Source organism: Lampris incognitus, chromosome 6 (genome assembly GCF_029633865.1).
Source record: "Lampris incognitus isolate fLamInc1 chromosome 6, fLamInc1.hap2, whole genome shotgun sequence".
NCBI lineage: Eukaryota > Metazoa > Chordata > Actinopteri > Lampriformes > Lampridae > Lampris > Lampris incognitus.
Window position 1 is genome coordinate 63494006 of NC_079216.1, and position 24073 is coordinate 63518078.

The 24073-nt window shown below is 44.5% G+C and overlaps 1 protein-coding gene across 1 annotated transcript in view; it reads left to right on the forward strand.

Moving 5' to 3' along the window:
• The window catches only part of nr2f2 (nuclear receptor subfamily 2, group F, member 2), a 31387-nt gene extending 14656 nt beyond the window's left edge, over window positions 1–16731 (forward strand). The window contains exon 4 of the mRNA XM_056281655.1: window positions 16536–16731. Within this exon, the coding sequence (XP_056137630.1) occupies window positions 16536–16556 (21 nt within the window). The 3' untranslated portion in view covers window positions 16557–16731. The remainder of the gene's footprint in view (window positions 1–16535) is intronic.
• The last annotated feature ends 7342 nt before the right edge of the window (window positions 16732–24073 follow it).

Sequence of the window (24073 nt, forward strand, 5' to 3'; positions counted from 1 at the left end):
GGAAGGAAGCCGCCCCGCAGGACCACCGCCGCGAGACACCTTTTCGGAAAGACGCTCGTGACCGACCCCCCCCCCCCCGTTCTCTCGCGCAGGGACGCCGTTACAAACTAACCGTTCACGAGTCCTCCGTTAACTGACGGGGGGGGGGGGGGGCAGGTGCGGGTCCCAGAAGTAGCGTTGATGACAGGTGATGACAGCGGTCATCACGCGAGACAGCGCGGGCTGTGTGAATGGATGACGGAACAAACGTAGAGAGCCGCGTCATAACGGCGCTTTGGTTACTGAGGGCTTTAATTGTTCTTCAAACTGGAAAACCTTATTTGTTTTTATGCTAATAGAGTTTTTTTTTCAATTGTCTAAATCACTTGTTTGGTGATGAATAACTATTTATGTATGTATATATATATATATATATATATATATATGTGTGTGTGTGTGTGTGTATATACATACATACACACATATATGTATATATATATATATTATAATTATACATATTTATATACATATATATATATACACACACACGTATATATATATGTGTGTATTTTATATATATGTGTGTATAAATATGTATATATATGTATGTATATAAATATATATGTATATATAGTATATACACACACACTATATATATACATATATATGTATATACACACATATATATATATATATAAATATTTATATACACACACATATATATATATACATATATATTTAAATATATATGTGTGTATATATATATGTGTGTGTGTGTATAAATATGTATATATATATGTATGAAGGAAATGATGAAGAAGACGGTTGGATTGCTAGAAAGGTTTGTGTGTTTTCAGATGACTGTAGTGTAATGACTGGGACGTGAGAGTGACTCTGGTGTCATTTCAAAAGCTTTCCATGTCTGCGACCAGCCGTCTGAACTTCACTACTATATGTAAACACGGTGTCTGTTTGGGAATAATCTTCTTTTGCGACTTCTTCTCTTTTTTTTCCCTTCTTCTTTTTTTTTTTGTGGACTTAAAATTCAATCTGCCGATCCCAGATTAGGCAGACGAGATTTTTTTTTCTTCCTTTCCTTGTCATTGGTGGGGCTGCACTTTGGTGGACAATAATGCAGCAATTGTTGATGCTTTGTGACCCATAAAATTTAAGGGTGGCTATGCTGGCTTTGGTATGTAATTATGCAAAACACTTTGTATAAAGACTTGCCATCCGATCTAATGATAGAGCTGCAGTCTCGCCTCCAGAGAGGGAAGCAACAGCAGCCTGTATATACTACACTCCTCAACCACAGAGGAAGACTGCATTTATAAGACCAAGGAGACCCTGCAAATAAACAGCTATTATTATCATCATCATCACCATCATTATTACTATCATTATTATTGTTTTCGCCATCATCATCGTCACCATCATTATTACTATCATTGTTTTCACCATCATCATCATCACCATCATTATTATTATCATTATTAGTTTTCACCACCACCACCATCCTCATCATCATTATTATTATCATTATTATTGTTTTCACCACCACCATCATCATCACCACCATCATTATTATTATCATTATTAGTTTTCACCACCACCATCATCATCACCATCATTATTATTATCACAATCCTCTTAATTTGTATTATTATTATAATAATTATCATAATAATTATTATTATAATCATCATCATTTTATTATTATTATATCATTATTATTGTTATTAATATTATTACATCACCATTATTATTATAAAAATCATCACCGTTATTTTATTATTATTATTATCATCACCATCATCATTATTATAATTATAATCATCAATATTATTATTATTATTATCAATATTATTATTGCTTTTCAGTTTGTGTGTGTAAAGGCATGATTTTAACTGTGTAAAATATTTTTGGTATTAACTGGCCAGAGCAGCTGCACCAGACGGCCCATGGCTGACCTAATATATAGGGCTTATTGACACCATCGACCTGTTGACAAATATAGGAAGGGGGAAAAAAAATAATATGAGTCATTCTTTGGTTTAAATGATGATGCACATATGTATGGGAAGATAAATCACATCACGGTACCTACATACGGCACGTGACGAGTCAGAGAATAAGGGAGAGAAACGAGGAAACGGTAAAAAGTGATCGTTACAACGGGTGTGTTCATTGCTCAAAACTTAAAGCTGGTAATTCGTAGGGTATCCGTCGCAGCCGGCAGGCAGGTCTGCGTGCACTACGGGATATTCGGTGTGCATGCACATAATAAACACTTGTGCTGCCTGACAGAGGTGTGAATCTGAGAGCTTTTCTACCAAATGAAGTGCCAGCAGAGAGAGAAATAAAGAGATCTGCAGCTGTCAGGGGTCAGCCAGGCAGAGATTGCTTCTAGAGATCTTTTGAAAAAAATCACACGTTTGAAGGCTTAGTGCTTTGCTGTCTTCGCATTTCAAGCGCAGATCAGTGGAATCACAAAAAAGGGAACACGGGTTGAAGAATTCTGATGTCAGGATGGACATTTTGGAAGACGAGGAGACAAGCCTTCACCTTATCCTCCAGCGGGAGGGAGGGAGGGAGGGAGGGAGGGAGGGAGAAGTTTTTGTTCTTACACTAAAACATGCATCACACAATCAAAGTAACACGGGGTCTCTCATTTTCGCACACGTGTGTGCGTGTCAGTGTGTGTGTGTGTGTGTGTGTGTGTGTGTGTGTCACTGTAGCAAATCTAGAGTACAAAATCTGCTCGCCTCTAATCTGCTGCATTTGACTACAGACACAGACAGTCAAGGGAAACAAACAAATCTGGTCAAACCACAGATCCAAAAAGTAGTTCACAGCTTCTTCTTTTTGCCCCCCCCCCCCCCTACGGATTCTTCAGCTTAACCTTGCACAGGAATGTGCACGGATACTTCTTTTTTTTTTTTTAAATTGAAGTTTTTGCGCCCATGTTCTCGCATATCAAAACAGTCCTGATTAGCAGACGTTATTGAGCCAAGTGCAGCCAAGTCATCCGGTTACCCGGTTTATGTTTGGGAGGTGCCAGTGTGTTGCATCATCAGGGACTGGCCCCGAAAATCAAGACGAGACACGATTTAGTGACAAAACTGGGTGATAATTCACACTTTTACCACAGATCGAGGTTCAGAACTATAAAGGCTGCATGTTTTTCCCTTTCATGCGTTTCTTTCCTTCAGAATAAGAGGAACGCATCTTCTCGTATGCGCCTGAAAATACGCATTTATCCTCCCCGCCCGGCTCACATACATGCATATACAGTAAATCTGCACAGGTTGGTGTTTTTTGGGGTTGCCACAGCCAATCGCAGCTCATTACAGAGGCTGCGGATGGGATTTCGGTCACAAGGCTGGACAACGTTATCCCTCCAGACCTGATACTGGAGATGGTTGTCACCAAACAGGCCCTTTTTTGATAGTTTCACAGGAGGAAGTGTTGTTTTTTTCCCCCTTCTTTATGTCTTTTGCTGAGCTGTTATTTAAGCCCCATAGGGAAGTTTGGGTTAGTGATCACCACTGTTCTTCAACTTGCTTGTGTCCGTAGGGAAGCGATAGTGTCTGTCCACTCGGGATGGTGATGGATCACGAACTAGGTTCCCATGGACTGATGAGCACACTGAGCCACTTGGTGTATTTTCAATCATTAATCTGCTCAGGCTCTTAGTCCACATCAGAAGCTCGGTAAAAACAACCATCATAGCACCGCTGAGTGACAGGACGACAGCTTTAGGATGTGTAAATGTGAAAGGTGTTATATAACGTGTAAAAAGTATAAACTCAGACTTCCACGCGAACCTTTCAGAACTCTCATTGCTTCGCGTGTATGTATTACTGACTTTCTTTTTCTTTTTTTTTGGTTCCCCCTCATGTGCCATGCATTTTATTTCCCCTGCCTCCTTCTAGGGAGACAAAATATGCAAATCCCATCAGATTTATACCGCTCACTGCCTTTCAGCGTTCATGTGCTTCTGCTGCGGTGTATTATTATTTTCAAGGGTTCTCAGCAGGACATAAAAAGGATCATAAGTTATTCTTCCACCTGACAAAAATATTTTATTTTCCTTCTGTTTCAAAGATGGACCCCGGTACTTGCGCTAATGACGTGATTTATTATCATCTGAATGGATGACGAAGAGCTGATTGCTTTAGACAGGGTTTCATGCAATGCTGGATCTGAAACCAAATATAAATTGACAGGGAATGCTTTCTGTGAAGCACATAGTCTTTCATGTGACAGCATCCTGTGCTCATTAAATCAGCCACAAAACAGGTGATATAAACATTTTCATTCAGGCAGCTACAAAGGAACACCACTGGACTTCATTCATCCAAACCTGAATATGTGGATTGCATCCTTTCAGCGTAAAAAATAAATAAATAAAGACTTTCGGTTAACTTTGAAGTTGTTGTTTCTGGGATATTTTTTTTCCCCGTTTTCCCGAGCGTGAACAACAACTTTCTCTCATCGACGGCATATGCTGATCATTCCCAGCTCATCAAATGCAACTGCAATTTCAAAATCTCTCTCTCTTTTTTTTTTAAAAGTTGAAGGTGGCATACTCACCCCCCTCAGGAAGGAGGCAGGCTGCAGGGCCGTGGATCTGATGACTTCAACAGAAAGACCTTTGATAGGCTTGGTGTTAAAGAGCTCTGATCTGGGCCATGACAGGCTAGTCCAATCAGTCTGTTCAACATGCTGGTTTGACTGTCACTTTCAATTTTCACATGACCCCTTGGTCCTAAAATGGGGGATAAGTGGCAGAAAGTGGAACTGAAAGCTCATATTATTGCTCTGACAGCTTCACTCATCTGAAAGTAATGCAAAAAACAGTTCATGTTTATACTGTGACCTCATGCTGAAACAGGGAGCCTACTGTATCTACATGTTTGGTACAGAGGCAAAAGGCTACAGCCATGGATACCTCCTGAGTAACTCCCGTACATAACCCTACGTATGCTGCACCCATAGAGTAACCGTTGAACAGATGTACTTAAAAGACTAGAGATGCAACTTAAAAAAAAACAAAAAACCTGCCTAACTACTCCTTTAACAGTACCTTTGCCAAAATCAGAGTTGGATTAAATGGCACACATGAAAGGGCGTATGCTGGATTCGTTCACATGTACAATAGAAAAAACCACATTGTTTCAATTTAAAGGGCGAGGGACCACCAGATGGATGTTAAACATATGGCTTTTTTTTTGATATATTATGAAAATCCAAAGGAAAATACACAACACATACAGCCTTTCTAGCCGCGCGCGCACAGCTCGTCACATTTTTAGCATCCTTACCCCACGGCTGGTTTATCGGAGCTTTTTATGTTCGTGTAGGTCCATAAAAGAAGAGCGCTATCAGCGGGAATGGATGTGGTCATTATCAGACATGGTGCTAGACAAGAGGGAGGGGTTCATTGTTCATTGTACGGTGCATGCCCAATAAATGAATAAGGTGTGTTCATTGTTCGTTCTCTCTGCATGAAAGCAACAGTCTCCGGTTTTGCCAGTGATGTTATTGTGCCTCGCACACAATATGAAAAAGACATGTGCGACCGTGGACTACCAGGAATTGGAAATAAGATGAAAGCTGGCGGAGAAATGTCATTTGTCGAGCGACTTTGTATAACTAATGACGGTGCTGGGTTTGAAATTATATTTGGACGCTAATTGTGAGGCCATTTGAGCAGACGGTTCGACGAGGGCTTAAATACGGCCGGACATGTGATGGAAACATGTCCCACATACATGGTCAGCTCCATGCTATTTCAGTGCTCGCCGCTTCGACGTTTGTTTGGCTCACCCCGCGTCAGCTGTTACGCTGTGTAACCTGCGGTTAGATTCAACGACCTTTCAATTCATGTCCCCCCCCCCCCTCTTTATTTTAACAATAAAACCAGAGAGCTGAGTGATGGAGCGGTGAGGGTTGTTGTTTTTTTTTTTTTCTTTCTCTCTCTCGGTATAATCCACACTTCTTGTCCCCTGCCTGCCCTTCTAATCCCCTGGCATGTGTTGGTGACATCACATGGCTACTGGCTCCAAGTTCTGGTCCCCCTGCAACTGTCATTAACTCTGTGAACAAATGAAAAATGACTGGGAGACTCACTGGCTCCCACCACTGACCTTGGGTATTATTAGAGTGACCTCTCTTTGGCTTGACCAAAAACCCTTTTTGATATCATTGCTGGAAGTACACTAGGAATGATAGCCTGTCTGCCAGTAGGGGAAAGAGAGCATTACACATAGGGGGGTGGGGTGTGTGTGTGTGTGTGGTGGGGGGGCTGATGCCGGCCTAACCACCAGTGTCGTGTAAACCAATACTTTGCTCCCAGTGCTGGTTCATGAATATTTAATTGCAGAACACAACCTGGAATATCGGCCTCACAAGTTGCCTTGACCCCTCTTTTACCAACAACGCACAATATTTGGGTTTGGCTTCGTGACACGGCCCCGGATAAGGTGTTGCCCCGTAGAAGAGAGGCGGTCGGAAATTACGTCACAGCCGTGCGACGGCGTCTCCACCCGGGGAGAGGGGAGGCCACGTCAGGTGCGGCTGCGGGACGCTTACAACAGTGCAGACGTCAACAAAAGAAAGAGAAAGAAAGAGAAGAAGAAAGAGAAAGAAGTGTACGGAAAAAATATATACACAAAGGAAACAACAACCACTGACAGAAAGAGACGACCCTTCCTCCAGTGGCGGCACGGAATACAGGCCGCTGCGTCATCCCACAGCGACGCGACTCGCCTACCGGAAGGTCCCGCGTTCAACTTCCGTCGGAAAACACCGTGACGCACACTTGGGTTCCAGCTAGCCTGCGGCGTGCGCTACGTATAGCTGACCGCAAAGTTTACGTTAAAAAAAAAAACCCACAATAAATCATCTCGTTAGACAGAACGAACTAGCGACCGAATGAACGATTTAAAATTAAAAAAAGAAAAAAAAAACGAAGAGGAGGAACGAAGAGGAGGAAACGGGGGGCGGTGCGCCGAATTAACTGCGACACCGCGACCGGAAACGCAGTTACGCCTCGGCCTAAAACTGGGAGGGGGGAGGGACGCAAAACGCAGCAGCAGCTATTTAGAGAAGGGAGGAGAAGAGGAGGAGGAGGAGAAGAGGAGGAGGAGGGGGGGGGATAAATAGTTGAGGTGACAGGTATAGACGGCGACTTTCGGACGGGATCACCGTCAGGTGGAGGCGGGCTCTGCGGCGCCAACACAGCCCTTAAGAGCGCAAAGCGGTTCCGGCGGAATCCCGCGCAGCCGCTTAGGAGACGGTAATAGCGTCTGATCTCAGGCCCAATTAGCATACATCCCGTCCGAACGTCCCTGCAGCTAAACCTCGTCCCGGAGTGCAAAGACGGGCCAGGTGGTCTGGCCTCACACACACACACACACTCTCTCTCTCTCTCTGTCATTCATGGATCGATAAGGTACACAAAGGTTTTTTTTTAAATGCACAACAATTTAGTTTCCGCAATTTTAAACAGCTTTGCACGAGCGAGTAGAAGTCAATTAGGCCGCTATTACGGGGCGCCCATTAGCGGTTTGGTTTGGGCGAGTCACCGGCCTGGTGTGCTGCACCGGGTCTGGACTAATACTGGACTGGACGACACGTCTGGCAGAGGAAGAGGAGCAAGGTGTGTGTGTGTGGGGGGGGGGGGGGGACTGGGACGGGAACCCTCTGCGTTAACTTGGTGGATATTGATACAACACAGCAAAGCCCCCCCCCGTCCAATGCCTATAACGCACCTAAGTCGCCTTGTGACAAGTCCCACCTGTAATTCTAATTCCACTTAACACGCGAGTCACCAAGACCTAAGCGAAGAAATATTTCTGCATGTGATGTGTGTTTTAAAAAAATTTTTTTTTTTTAGTTTGGGGAAGAAATACCTTGTTATATTTAAAATCAAATTCCCAAAAACTTTTTGGACACCGACGAGGGACGCATAACGAAAACAGCTGAGGCAAAACATGTTTTTAATATCTCTAATTGCCAGACTCCCAAATAGCGATTTGGAGCTCATTTGCCACGATTTTACACATTTAAATTGGTGTGTGTGTGTGTGTGTGTGTGTGTGTGTGTGTGTGTGTGTGTGTGTGTGTGTTCTGACTCCACTTGCTGTCCCCCACAGTAAAGTAATCCCCCTTGGTCCGACAGTTTCTCCACACGTGTGTATTACAGCCTCTACCTGCTGAACAAGCCATGCAGTTACAACACAACACAACACAAGCACACTTCATTCCCACTCGCGAAGCATATTAACACCGATATTACTTGTTTTATACAGCGCGACTGCCACGACTAAACGCGGCTATAAGCAGGACAATAATATGCAAACCAAGTGGAAGAAAGAAAAAAAAAACTTTCCGAAGAAAGAATAAAAAAATACTAGCAGAATTTAAATTGATTTTTTTTTTAAAAAAAATCGTTTTTCGTGCTGTATCAGTCGAACGGATATGAAACTCCTCCTGTAATTATTTAACGGGGAAGTGAAGGGGAAATTATCACAACAACAAATAATAACAATAATAATAATTTATGACTATTATTATGTCGGAGGAAATTGTCGTTTTGCAGAGCAGTCACAGGGAACGCTGAACCGTCCAGCTCCCTTCCAGTCTCGGCAGTCCGGTTCTGCAGGATCCGTTCTCTTAACCGATTATACTCTCAAGTTTGCGCGTGCGTGCGTGCGTGCGGCTGGCGGACGCGCGACCCCGGCCTGATCCACATCGGATACAAAGTCGCACGTCTGATCACGCAACACGCCGGGCGTCGGTCTGCTCTCATAGCTGCTGACACGCGCACACAAGACCCCGCGACACACACGTGTGTGTGTTTTCTTTTTTGTTGTTGTTGTTTGTTTTTTGTTTGTTGTTGGACGGGACCTGCTTTACTGAACGAAAGACACACAAACAAAACAAAACAAAAAACGAACAAAAAAAACAAAAAACAAAGCAAAACAGAAAACAAAACCCCGACGCTGACGTCGGCGACATCACGATAATGAGGAGGCGGGGCGAGACGCGGGCGCGCGAGTGATGAAGGGCGCGTGGGCTTGACCTCGTCCGGAACCGTCGGATGGGTTGGTCAGTGAGCACCTGGACCAGGGTGGTCCGGATGACAGAACTCGTCTTCATCGGGGCTGTAAGTACAGCACAGCGTACGGGCCGCCGGCCGCCTTGCCCCAAAAGCAGTAAGGGAGCCCACCTCCTCCTCCACCTCCTCCTCCTCCTCCTCTTTTGCGTGGCGGATGGAGGGAGTCGAGAGAGCAACAAAGGACACACTCCTCCGAAACGGGACCCTCCATTAGCACCGCTGGGCAGCATCTGAATCTGGTCACCAAGGAGGAGGAGGAGGAGGAGGAGGAGGAGGGGAGGAGGAGAAAAAAAAAGCCATTTTCTCAACACACAAAATCTTTTTCTCTTAAAAAGCCGCAGTCCCGCCATCACCACCACCCCCTCCAACCGCTGCGACCTCCATCAATAAATGGGGGGGGGGGGGCTAACCTTCATCCACGTCTTCATCACCACCTCTCCGCAGTTCCCTTTGTTTTGCAGGTGTGTCCAATTTCCTTGTGATGACGTCAGGGCGGTTCATAAACAGCAGATTCTCCCGGAAAGGGATTCATGGGAACGCAGATAAGAGCGAACACATGACAGCGTCACTCCTCCCCTCCCCCCCCCCCACAGCACAGGGCGCCGTTTTATTAATTTCTGCTATAAAAGTAGTGCGACCCAAAAGGACCCATAGATGCAGGTTGGTGGGTGGCGTTTCATTATTAATTTCTTGATTAAAGATGAATTTAACAGACACCCAGAGTGGGGACAAAAGTGTTGCTAAGAGACGGGGGGGAGGAGGAGGAGGAGGATGCTGCAGCACAACTTCCATCAGGAGCTGGGCTCTGACCTTATGCAAATTGGGTTCTGCAAAAAAAAAAAAATCGTTTGTGTGCAAGCAAGGAAATATCACTGTGTCACCAACACCAGGCACCAAAACATGTTTTCATATCTGGAGTCGTCTCATAACGGGAAAGGAATGCGAACGCCGCAACAATGTGGCCAATTTGAATTCCAATGTGCCCATTATTATTTCCAAATTGAAATTAGAAGAAGAAGAAGAAGAAGAAAAAAAAAAAGAAGGGACAGAAAATCCAAAATGGACAAGTTCGCTCGATGGTGCACAGCCGAGGCCGGCTGCATTGTGAAAACGCCACAAAGCGAGCCGCGCCGCCCGAACGCCGCGCTGCAGCTGCTGCACTTGTGTTTGCTGTCATCACGTCGCGTGGCTCTTCCTAATATAACGTGGTTGTGGGTCGAGACAGGACCGGGATTGTGTTCACAAACTCGCACGCCGCCCCAGAAAGCGGGAGGATTTTGCTCGAAAACACGTCCAAAAAAAGCCCCTCCGTTGAATTTCATCTCAGAACATCAACGTTGGATCTGACGGCTGAAACCTTTCTAACATATATTTGTGTTGAAATGTGCACACGATACTTAACAAACCCCCCCCCCCAAAAAACAACAAAACACACTTCAAAACACGGCGTTGTGTTCAAGCTGGAAATCTATCTGCAAACTTCTTACGAAGGAGTTTCCTCAATCTGTACGCCATTTCACACAAGCATGATAATGATGGGTGGGGGTGGGGCGTGGTGTGTGTGTGTTGGGGGGGGGGGGACGCTGGCCAGAGGGTCCACCGGGGTTAAAACCTCTGCAGAGGGCTGTATCGGGTTGTGGCAGGTTATCTGAAGTGGACGCTGATAATAGCCTTTTAGACATGCCATGTTTGATCCTTTCAGCACCTAAAAAGGGGAGCTGATCAATACGCTGAGTAGATCAGCGATATGAGGTTACTGTACGAGCCACTCGCAAGCAGCCCGGCAGGATCGGGGCGCCGCTTCATTAGCCGGTCACTTGGACGGGGCGGGGGGGCGGGGGAGGGGGGGGGTCGACCTGCAAAACCCGGGGCGATAACAAAATCAAATGTTTGGCCAATTGATTTTGTATTTTTTTTTTTTTTTTTGGAGGGCGGTGTGTGTGTGTGTGTGTGTGTGTGTGTGTGTGTGTGTGTGTGGTGGATTGAGACGTGGAATCCAAACGACGTATTATGCAAAACCCGGAGCGTAAACGCGCGTGTGTCATGATCACAGCAAACACTTGCCAGGCCAACGCGCGGGCGTAATATCCGCCGCCTCAAAGGACGCACGCATGAAACGGCCGTTTCAGTCAAAGCTAAGTGAAATGTGTATCCCGTTCCTATGGTCCTCACAATGTGCACTGAGTCAAGAAGGGGGCGGGAGGGGGGGAGGGAGGGAGGGAGGGAGAGAGAGGGAGAGAGAGAGAAATACACCACCGTGTTCAAAGGCAACCTTGTCAATAGTACTCACAGTGGGCAAGGGGAGTGTAATAGCACTTTGCTGATTCTACATTGATATCATATAATCCAGTGCGCCCTGCTTCACTATCATATTTATCTAACCTGCTGGGGGACAGGGTAAGGGGGACGGTGTCCCCGCTGCTAGGAGCAGACACATTACACATCGCCTCGTGTATCCTTATTGATTACTCCCAACCCGCAGACCAGGCAGCGTAATTTAACTCAGCGGGCACTAAAGTTAATACTGGAATTCAAACATTTCATCTACACTTCAAGAGACAAAAACAATTGACACTTTAAAAATGTGCAGGGGCCTCGCTCTAAATGGGATCTGAAGGGAAGGGATCTCCATTTTCTGGTCAACATCCCCCCCACCTCCCCCCCCTTCCCCCCACTTCAGCCTCTTTGTGCGGTTACCCGTATTGTACGTATCTGTATGGATTAAGGGCGTCTCGGGAAGCACTGGCCCGGGCTATGTAAGAATATCCCCATATTCTTACATAGCCCGGGCCAATGGGAGAAAGCTGCAAGACGGGTTTCTCCTCAACCAGTTGGATTTTATGATTTATTTTCCAGGGATATGGATCGAAAGGGCCGGGGCCAAATTTTGACAATGCAAAAAAAAAAAAAAGAAGAAAAGACTTCCAACTTGTTCTGCATGGCAAGCTGCAAGAAGTCCCCTCTACAGCTGGAGCTATGCTTTGCTCAAAGGCATTGGGGTAGCAGCAACAGCCGGAAATATGTGCTATAATAAATGGCTCTATGCGTGGAGTCTGTATATTAAGAGATCGCCGGTCTCCTCCGACCGTGTGATGACCACAATCCAAAACACATGAGATGAACCGGGAGAAAAGCAAATCTGCAAAGGCCTCCAAAGAGAACACAAGGCGGGGCGGGGGAGGGAGGGAGGGGAGGGGGGGGGTCCCAACAGAGAACAATCCAAGGATTCTTGTCTAACTTTCACTCGTCGACAAGCTGGTAGGGCAGGACGAGAAGAACAGAGAGCCCTGAGGGAGAAGAAGAAGGGCCCTATAGAGAGAGAGAGGGGTTGCCTCACTCTGCCGGTGTCACCGTGAGACAGAACATAACCTTTAAAAGACCTCCGGGGGGGGGGGGGAGATAAATCTGGCTATGTTTGACTTCTGGGAAGTTTGTTTACTTCTTCGTGTTTCCGGTGAGATTAATTTATGCCGGCTCTCCAGTCGGGAAACAAGCCCGCTGCAACAAGAAAAAAAAAAAAAAGGCACTAATTGGGGGGCGTTAAAACAAAATCCAAGTAGCGCTTGTGAGGAGACAGCCTGGGCTTCCTGTGCACTCTGGGGGAGCGAGAAGACGGTGCGGACCTGGGAGAGGTTTGCACCAGGAAGCTGCACAGGACGCGCCTTATTGTTTGCCAATGGTGCCAATCAATTAACGGTCTGCATCTCAAGGTGCCATGTGACTGATGGAGACGGATTTAGTTTGGACAGTCTGGTGCACATGTGCAGACTGTATCAGGAAGTCCCCATCACAGGTATGTTCTGGTGACTGACAGGACCGATGTTGGAGATGCATAACGGACCAAGCACCAAGTCTTTCACGTGGAGCACAAGTCAGCCTCTCGTATTGTCTCGTCTCAACGAGTGTCAGTACTTGGGTAACGACTTTGACTAAAAGTAAACAATATTAATTGGACTTGGTATATATACCAAGTCCAGCTGCACTTGATTCAACTCCTTTGGATAACCAGGACCTGGATGGATGAGAACATTCACAGACAAATATTAATTAATGCCGTCATAATTTCTATATTTCCATAAATAAGAGGATCCTCTTAAGGCTTCTATGTTTAATCCCATGGTGAACCTTCACCGAATGGCTTCAGAGAAAAAAAAACACAGATTTCCACGTGCATTATTTTAAACGTCACGCTTTCCTCCGCGAACCTTTTCTTATTGAACAAATGAACGCTGGGAAACTACTGAAAAATAAACCCCGTCCCACACAACAACCAAGGACAAGTGGTGGATAACGTGTTTTAGCAGTAAGGCCACCTCATGATGATGTGTCAGTGTGGAAATGCTTCTTTTTCCCCCGGCAAATGTCTTGCTCTCAGTATTGGGGGCGCATCAGAGACAAGAAACGAAGCCTTTCAACAGCCACGGCAGGCGTGGCCGCTAACACTGCATCCTGTTCTCACTGCCTTCAGCCTTTGAAATAAACCCACATTAACAGGTAAATGCAAAAATAAATAAAAAATCAAATTTTGACTATTGATCATGTCTGTTGTACTGAAACTCTAATTGCCCCCCCCCCCCATTCAGTTTGGCTGTGCAAAACGTTGCCAAACGTCTCCTGCCGAGGCCCCTGCACGCTGAGCACGCTTATTCGGGAAGTTACCGCATCTGTATGTTTGAAATGGGTGATTTCTGAAGACCAAACTGCCATACGTTTTCAAAGCTAAAACGAGCATCAGCGGGGATTAATATGCATTAATTAAATTGACTCTGTTTCCTTTAATGAGAGGGAACGGATTTGATGTTAATGCCGTTGATCTCGTGGCGGCTTCAGTCCACCTAATTAGCTGGTGTTTCTGCAACGCACTCAAATAATTAATAAAGTGCGATTTCGTTTCTAGTGTTACCGCCACCGACTTGTTCAGGTGATTAAATCGCAGCACCGAGTCACCTTTTTCCACGCAGGATGAAAAACCAACAAGGGGAGAGCAGCGTGGAAACATGTCCCTGTTTTGGTGCTGGACTTTAAACCCATGTTTTCTCCACTCTTGGTGGAGGAGGTGTAAAGCGCTGGGGTTGAGGCTCAGTGAGAAATGCTTCGTCTGTGTGCGCCGTGTAGACCGGGGGGGGGGTATCTGTGGGGGTGGGGGGGGGGGAGACCAGGGCCCAGACTCCAGAGATCCATCCATCTCAATCTGACGCTACAGCTGACACCTTACAAAGAGGTACAATTAATAAGGGCATTATCCAGCAGTAGGCAACAATAGAGTCCTAACACAGGGACACCAACCTCGGGAGGCCCGGAGAGGAAAAGGGGGGAAAATAGAGAAAAAGGAAAAAAAAAAAAAAAGAAACAGTGTGAGTGAATGTTCATGGGTGGGGGCAGGGCAAGTCAAAGTGCTCGAAATGGCTTCATTAGAGATAATGTTTGCAGCACAGGATGCCGTTTTTTTTAATTTTATTTTTTTAGAGACGCTTATTTCACTACGTGATAGATGCTTCCCAGCTATCTGCTTGAGTTTCTGCAGCCCGAAAGCCAGAATCTAAAATCTGTCCTGATTTGCAATATCCTCAATATAATATGCATGATTGCAATAATTCAATACTGCAGGCTTGTACTGGGCGCCACAGATCAGGTGAGAACAAATTCAAGTATGGATCAGGTGACGCTCTGAGATCACCGAGTCAAGTCAGGTTTATTCGTATCAAAGCATGAAAATCAAAACAGCCAAAGACAGAATACTAATCGCTCTTCGTCAGATAGTTGCCGTGCTTTCTGCGTTTGAGTCGGACGCCTTAGCGAGAGGAATTCTGTGATATCAGATAGAATCAATGACGGTGTCTTGTTAGTGCTGGTTGGATGCAGCTCTGTGATTCACATGGGAGAGGGCGGAGACGCCGCTGCATTGACATTTACAGCAATCCTGGAGTTGTTTTTGGTCACTGGACTGGGGACAAATGTTGAACCCTCGGGTCAGAGGTTAAGGCTAAATTTCTTCCTCCCGCAGAGGCCGCTCTGTTGGAAAAGACAAACAGCGGGCTGTTAAGGTGTCACGTGCTCCTGCTGTAGCTGAAATCATGACAATTATTATATGAGCAAGTTGATGGAATATGGGACGGAGCGAGTTTTGCAGAGAATTAATGGATGCACTGAATAACACACACCCACCCACACACACACACACACACACAAAGAAATATAAATGCTGAACTGAACTGACAAGTGAAACAATAGTTTGGGCGTATATTCTTAAAGACAATGTGAAACGGCATGCAGAGTGCATTTTGGGTCTGTGACTTGACTGGTTTTCGAGTAGAACAGGTTATGAGGGCAGAACTCTGGGCGGGACAAAAGCGATGTGATTCGATCCTTCAGGATTTGATTGGATCGGGACATTTTGCACCTTACAGATTTTTTTTTTCTTTCAAAGCTATGGGAAGGAGGGAGGGAAAACATTTTGTGATATTATTGGCCGGCACGCTGCTCGCCCGCCCGCTCCGACTTGGTGACGTAATCACAGAAACCTGGCTGTTGTAGAGGAAGTTAAGGTGATTAGATTTCGATGTTATAATAGTAAAATTGATTTTTTTTTAGGGGGGGGGCCATGAATTGTTGAATGGGTTCATAGCATGGCGGTTGGAAATGATCTAACAAGGTAGAAAAACAAGTCAATTTTCATTTCACATTGTCTTTAAATAATGACCTCTTATCGCTCCTCACACTTTGCACTTTTCATATAGAGTTGAGAGTCCTCAGTGATCTTTCACATTTTCCCGCTCAGTCCCATGGGGAGGGGATGAGCTTGGCTATGGATTAACGTTGTGATCAATAACCAGATAGAAGTCGGCTTCTCTAAGCTGAGGAAAATTAATTTGAGAGGCAGTCAAACTCATATCGACCTGAAGCCGTGGGCTGCTTTCATTGCAGGTAGTTGATGTAATCCACCAGTATTGAGATGAGCTGCTAATCTCCCATTTAAAATACGACCTCCATCTATCACAATATTAGTTAAGATTGGGGTATTCATTTGTTGTCCACATAACCATGACTCCAGGGGTTCTTTGTTAGCGGAAAGGTGGGATGAGCTACCTCTCTCTGCTTCTGAGAGTAATCTGTATGGAAAAGATGACAAGTATAATCGTGAGATTCATTTTTAATGAATCGAACGACCACTGTTGTCTTATCTGACCTCGCTGGCAGCCATTAACCCTCTTAAACCCTCTAACTCACTGAACTTGCATCCCAGCTAAACCAGTTAGCATTAGCTAGGACACTCAGATGGGAATATCCTTGGTCGCCCCTTATTTCTTTATTTTTTTCTATCCCACCAGCAGTTAAACTGAAGCGTCTTATTTTACAAACTTTATGGTTTTTGCAGTCCACAAAAAAGAAAATCAGATCAGAGGTTGACTCTCGTTTCTTTGGTGGAACAGATCGACGACGCCCAGCTGTAAGACCATGAAACTGAATGTTAACGCAAGGTGCCGCTGCAAAAGAAGCACGTCGGTGCAGCGCAGGGCCCCCGCTGAACACGTGACAACAAGACGGACGGACAACCCAGTCAAGACTTTTTAATAAATCTAACCAAAGGTTTCAGCTAACAATGTGTCTCAGCATGTTTGAGGTCTACAAACATGACATTTTTTGTGGACAAGCATGTATTAAACTGAAAATGGAAAATAAATGATGCAATGAAAACTGATATTACATTTGAAAATGCCTTTAAATGTACGCAGGGGGATGGATTTTTGGCGAGGAAATAAAAAATACATGGCAGAAAGGAAGAGATGTTAGCGATGTCGTTGGCAAGCACCGGGGTTCTCGTGTTAGTGCTGTTAGCCTGGTGTGCTAACGGACTTGCGGGTTTGCAACAGGAAGAAGAGGTCAAAAGCTATTTAAGATGCCCACAATAGTATGGAAGAGGTAAGTTAAAAGTCAGTTAGGAGAGGAAGTGTTACAACAGCTGGATTTTCTTTTTTTCTCAGCTCCTGTCATCTTTTAGGTAACGGAATTCACCGCAACTGCTGGCAATGCTTGAGATAGTCCGGAATCGGTAAAACGGGGAGGGAAAAAACAAACAAACGACTTCATTTCCCCGCTCTCATTTACTTCTCTTGGACCAGCAGAGAATCGCCCACGACTGAAGGGTCAGTAACAAAACCGGTGTCCAGTATTGAGCTGAAAGACGTTCTTTTCAAACTAACACCCATTCTCTCCTTTCAGTCCATTATTTACAAAGACGCCGTGGCATCAGAATCCAATTTTCCATTTCTAATCGTTCAATCAAGGCTTTATTGTACAATAACAGTTGTGATGTGTCAGGGCCACGAAGAGCCAAAATGTCACATGAACGCAAGTCATTCCAGTGCAGAGAAAATGGTCTTTTATGCGGGCTTAAATCAGAGCGACTACAAACCAGGTTAATTGGTGATCAACAGAGTCTGACTTTAATGAGGCCCTGTTGCCCATGGCTAAGCTCAGCTCAGTGTATGGGACTTTCTCCGCACTGTTCCGCTGTCTTTGATCTTGTTTGCATTTACACTGCTGGGATTGTCATTGTTGGTTTTAATTACTTCCCCACCAAAAGATGCAGATGAAAGATAGGTTTCTGTAATTAATACAATTTCCATAAATTTGAATCACTAACCAGTCTCATTAGTTAGTGCCTTTTGTCTTGACTAAAAGTCTCCTGTTACCTTTTTTTTTTTTAATCCAACTCCCAACTACACAGAATAGTATTACTCCGGGCAAGAAATTACTCGATTTGAGGCATATTTTTGGTAATCAAGTTCACTGTAGGTAATTAGATGCAACACAGACAGTAGGACTATAGTCCCTTGATTGGGGTCAGCCTGCAGAAAATGCCAATTGTAAAATCAAGCCATTATGAAGCTGTTATTATTTCAAAAAGTCATTCCAGGGAAATCCTTTGTAGCAGTAGGCATGTAGTTTTTATTCAAGCTGCTCAAATATAATAATCAGATAGTTGATAAGGGTCATCTTTGACCATGTGACAGGAGGGAAAAGGACTATGGACCACATCTCTGGGTCCCAGAATTGATGCTTTGGGATGGTGCTGGCATTTAATGTGTTGGATGGGAGTCAGACTGGCAATAGCACAATGGTGGCTTATTCACAGAATAGCTAGAAAGCGCAATTATACACAGAGGCAGTAAATAAAGTGAGAAAACGCCTTCTGTCTGGCCACCGACACACAACGTGTTCGGGTCGAAAGACAAAAAATAGATTGACGAATAAATAAAAACGCGCCTATATGCTGAATTAACATATCCTTTTCAAATGCAAAACGTCAAAACACTTTAACGATATCAAATGGGGGCAAAAAAAAAAGAAAAAAAGAAAAAGAGCCTTATCTTTCCGCAAGAACCAAACTGCCTCAAACATCATTGAACACGCCTCCGACAGAAGTCCGTAAGATGTGATTGCGGACGTCATTTCGAATTCCTCAGTGTTATATTTTTCAAAGAATACCCCTCAGCTGTTGCTAGAACAGAAAGAAAAATAATAATACTAAAAATAAAAAAAAAGCACGCCATTCCGGATTGAATTATTCAGCCGTATTAATAATTCATGACGTTACACCACAAAAGTTACTATTTGAAACAGTTATTGTATAATAAAGCATTATTCCATCAACAGTGTAATTTATTCTGTTTATCTACAGAGCAGAAATGGGGCTATTCTCAATTATTGTGGACCAGGCCTGTTAGAGTGGAACAAGTCTTTGTTGCTTTGTGGCGGAGCTCTATAATCTTCCAGAGAACAGGCTATCATTACCAGGGAGTGTGCTAATAGACTGACATGGATGCTATGGGAGCAATTGATTCTGCACATCAATCAGCGGGGAAACTCGTCTTAACGATTGGGGAGAAGTGGCTTGTTTGTCCTCCACATAATGACAAATGCTAACAGGGGAACACTACAGTATACCTGCAGCCGAACGAGGGGGCCGCTACCCATCACCAAGAAACGGACTCGTTCCCCTACGCTAGCCTCTCCTCTCCAACGTATCCAGACGGCGTTTAATACATCCAGCTCTGTGTGGATGCTGAAACTGACCGGCAAACCCGAGAAAGGTCACCTCGCCTCGCGGACGCCGCTTTGCCGTAGGAGGAGGCAACACTCGAAGCGGGTTTTCCGTTATAGCAGTCACACCCCCCCCTCGATCTAAACGCAATCAGAATCATTTGGACACGATAACAGTGAAATTAGTTCAGTTGCCACGCCGCTGGAGGAGCCAACGCGCCGCCGTCCTCTGGTTGGACAGACATTTTAATTTGACCGCGTCCAGCGACGCCAAAGGCCAACGTACATTTTGATTGCGGTTTTCGATTTTGACACCGCGTGTTGTTTCAACGCTCTTAATTGCGCGAGAAGACACAGATAAGACGCGGTCACTGATGATTAAGCTGATTAAACTCGCACGCAGGCGACATACTTTTTCATCCAGGTAAAGGAAAACAAACCACACGCCACCTTTTCGCACCAGGTTTGATATCCGCAAGCGTGAGGCGAAGTATGGCGGGTGTCAATTTCTTCCCTGAGCTGTGATGAGTATCAAATGCCTCCACACACACACACACACACAGAGAAATAAATATATAGTAGCAAGCCTTTCTCACACCCCCCTTTTCTTCCACCGTCTCCATCCATGGACGTCTCCGGTGCTCCATACAAACCGTGCCAACAGGGTACACCATCTCCCCGTGTGAGACGGATGGGTCCCGGCTGATTAAGAAGGGCAGGGGAGAGACTTTGGCGGGCCAGCGGGAGAGGTCAAGGACAGACCAGGGAGTTTCACTCCCCTACCACATCATTTTTGTATGACAGCACCACCCCGAGGTTGGAGTTCACCCAGACTTTTCATGAACGGAGCGCTTAACGTCAAACACAAGATTAAACCGGGGGTGTCGCATCTTGGCAGGACCAAATGAAAATATCAACTGCTAAGCCCCCCTCTGCAAAGCCAGGGGACCGGTATCTAATATTAGAGAGTTAGCGAAGATGGCTCGCTGCTTCCCACCTGCTCAGCGGCGGTCAAAAGGCCACGCTGGCTTTGGACTCCTTTATTGGTGAATATATATATATAGATATAGATCACAGCAGAGGCCTGCAGAAACGGCCTCCGCAAGGAAGTGGAGCGGAAACACCCTCCGGCATGTCTGCAACCGAAGACGTCGCCACAGCGCCGGCCGGAGCGCCGGTTAACATTTAGATTCACCGGCCATCTAAAGTCGAGGTTTTCCGAGGCAGCTCATTAGCGTTGCCGCTCGTTATTTGGAAAATTAATGAGAAAATGATTCGATAAACTTCGATTTGACGACGTGCTTCCAAGTGGATGTACGCAAGATAACGAAAACCACGGAGAAAGACGAAAAATTAAGTGCGTGTATGAATTTCTAACAAACGGCAAAACCCTCCAAATGACAAAAAAAACAAAAAACAAGAATATCTAAAAATACGAGTGTTTTATAGAAATTATGATAATTCGGACCACCGGCATATAATGAAGACATCATCTGCATTAAACTGTGCAAGGTCAGTACAGTGAAAGAGGCCCATCCTTTTGGCACCCTAAAAGTGCATTTTATTATATCATGCTAGCTAGCATAGCATGCTAGCAGGTCTCCCAGAGCCTTTCATCCAGCTGGTGCAGACTCCAGGGAACAGGTGGAGGGGAGAAGGCGCCTCTGTAAAACGACTTGCTTCTTCCACTGAAGTGCATGGCCGCAGAGGCCGGCGCTTCAGCCCAAAGAGGGAGTCGGAGGAGGGCATGAGAGAGGCTCAGCTGCCTCCCTTCACTTCTTCACCCGCATGCATCAGCTACAGACAGCCGCCACAAAAAAAAAACACCTGTCAGACCACACCGAGTCCAGAAATGCTCTGCCATTTCACACGTCTGAACCGACCTGTACGACTTAAAGACGCCGCCCAGGTTATCAGTACAGTGAAAGCCGGTTTGGCAGTGATGGAAATCCCCAACCTGAAACTAAAACAAGTGGGTTCATGACCTTGCTCCAACGAACCCGCCGTGAATGAGACGGACCCGTTCAGAAGAGCCACAGCACACTCGCGCCACTGTCGCCTCTTCATTAGCCAACTTCACTGTCAATAATCTCAGTCATCCTTGAATTTTGTTTTTTCCCTTTTCGTCTCGCTCTCACGCAGCATCTTATTACGATATATGACCGGCTTACAATGGCATCTTGTACCGAGATATTTTCACAAAAATTATTTCTGTAAACGCTGTACAGAAAATAAACTGGAGTCTTCTGCAGTTATTAAAGGCTACGCATTTTACGGCGAGGAGCGTAAACTCAACATTCAAACAAAAACATTTTTTTGTTCATCCAAAAATGTGGGAAAACTGGGCAAGTACATAGCACACACACACACACACACACATATATATATATATATATATATATATATATATATATATATATTTATTTATTTATTTATTGGCCGGATGAACAGTCCTGTTTATAATCAGAAACTCCAGGAAGACATGAAGTTGATCTGGAAGGCTTTCCTATAATCCCTGTCCTGGAAGTGGTCTTTACTGGAAGGCTAGTTTGTGATGGGCTCGCCCAGTAGCACGGCGTTGCATGGGATACAGCATTCAGCTTAAGCCAACTTATCAACTACATTCAAAGCACATCCATTGAGCTATGCGGGGGAGACTTTCTGCAGATCTATTAAAATGCTCTTATCTGTATTTAGCATATGCTGTGTATGTCAGTACTGGCAGCTTTAGACGGCTTTACACTCCAAACACCTCGAGCTATTCTAGGCTGAAACTACTGATAACATTCTGAAACTTCTGCAGACAAGCCGGTTTTACAAATAGATAAGTTCATTCAACTCACTCTTATATCATCTTATTTACTTATTGTCATTTTGGGGCGTGCACGGTGCATGCTTTTAAATCGCTTTTCCCTTTTTTTCCCCCCCTTATTTTTGATTATCTTTCAGAAATAATTTGTTTTTCACCTGTATATATATATATAGAGATGTATATATATATATAGATGTATATATAGATATATATATATAGATATATTGCTATTTATATATAGCTAGATAGATAGATATATTGATATATATATATATATATATATATATATATATAGCTAGATAGATAGATAGTGCTTTTTTTCAGAAACCATCAATGGTGTAGAAAAAAGTGCTCAACAAATGAGGACTAGAATATTAAAGAATATTAATTAAATATTTCCTTTAATGAGTTGAAACTATACTAAAAGCCACATTTTTTTGAAACATTTCGTTAAACAATTTTAGTTTATATTTCACGACCAACTTGCTCTTCCATAGCAAAAAGAAAAAAGGAAAAAAATCCCTGGCAAAACATGAAATTGCTGATTTTGGTCAACAGGGGCGGTTTGAAGTCGCCGGCGAATAATCCGGGAAGGATCCACGAGTAAGGTTATCTGTGCGTTTGGGTGGCGGGGGTCCTCCAGAGAGAGATGAAACCCAGCTGAAGTGGAGGGGACCGACACGTTACGCAGCTGCCCTTTGTGTTTTCACATCCGCTCCACTGTGAACGCCCCGCACTTACCCACATGGGTCATCAGCGCGGCTTTACGTTGCTTTACACCCGACGGACGCAAAATCAAACCGAAATAAAACATTTACCCGCACCACACTGGGGGTTTGGTCAAGAAAATGTTGTCCCCCTTCATCTTTTCCCCGCCTTGCCTCCCTCCATCCACTCGTACGTCCCCCCAAATGCTCAGCAATACGGACGCTGTGTTTTGTGGACCTGCTCCCACCCCCCCCCCCAAATAAACTGATTTATTGGAGTGAAATATGTTAATTATTTCCTTTTTGCGTCCTTAATTTTTCCGGATAACCTTTATCTAACTCTTTTGTCGCTGACGAGGCTAACAGAGGCTTGGCCTTTGAAGCGAGCGAGCGAGAGCGCCGTTATGCGGTGGCAAGAACGGAGACTCCAAACGCAGCAGCATCCTCTCATACCTGTTGAGAACCCTTTCATCCTCAATGGGCTCATTAGCTACATTGTTAATTGAGTGCTATTCAGGGCAGCATCAAAGGAAATAATAATTGTTTACTTACTCACTAACTTGCTTAATTGCTTACTTTACTCCTAAAAAAAAGAAAAAAGAAATAAATAAAAATAAACCAAACGAGGACCGATGCCGCTTTCTTGGCGGGTATACATTCAAAAAAAAAGGGGGGGGGGCTTCCATCCCCGGCTCCACCCTTCACCATAACAAATGAACTGAAGGCCAAAGCGACATCCTCCCCGCTGGACACGTGACGCGGCTGCGTGTCTTTTGCTGCTGGTTGATCTGTGGGGACACGAGGAGGGACTGGCCAGCTGCAGGAGATTTGTTGGGGGGGGGGGGAAACCTTGTCAGAAAAATTTTGGGGGGGGGGGGGGAGAACAAGTCTCCGTCAGTGATTGATAATCATGCAAATCATGCAGCTACACTTTTTCCATACTTTGGCTGAGTATGTTTACTGGGTCATGAAATTTAACATGTAAAGTCCAATCTATCATACAGGGCAACATGTGATGAGGTTTATAAATATGTAAAAAGAGAGTGTGCAAAACATGCAGTGGAATGACATTATTATTATTATTATTACTATTATCACTATTAGTTATTATTATCATTATTATTGTTGTTGTTGTTATTATTATTATTACTAATACCATTATCATTATTATTAACATCGAACGGCAATAACAATGTATATGTGTGTTTAAATGTTTGACATCCTTTACCCGGTGGGTTTTTTTCCTCTCACATGATGCCATATTAGTGGGTAATGGGATCCGAAAATGGAAGCTAACTCAGTGGAATTAAATTTATCAGCATGAGCTCAGAGGTAATAAGCTGTCAGTTATAAAATGAAGATTTGTATTTAGATATATGATAGGAAGAATAATGAATAGGCAAAA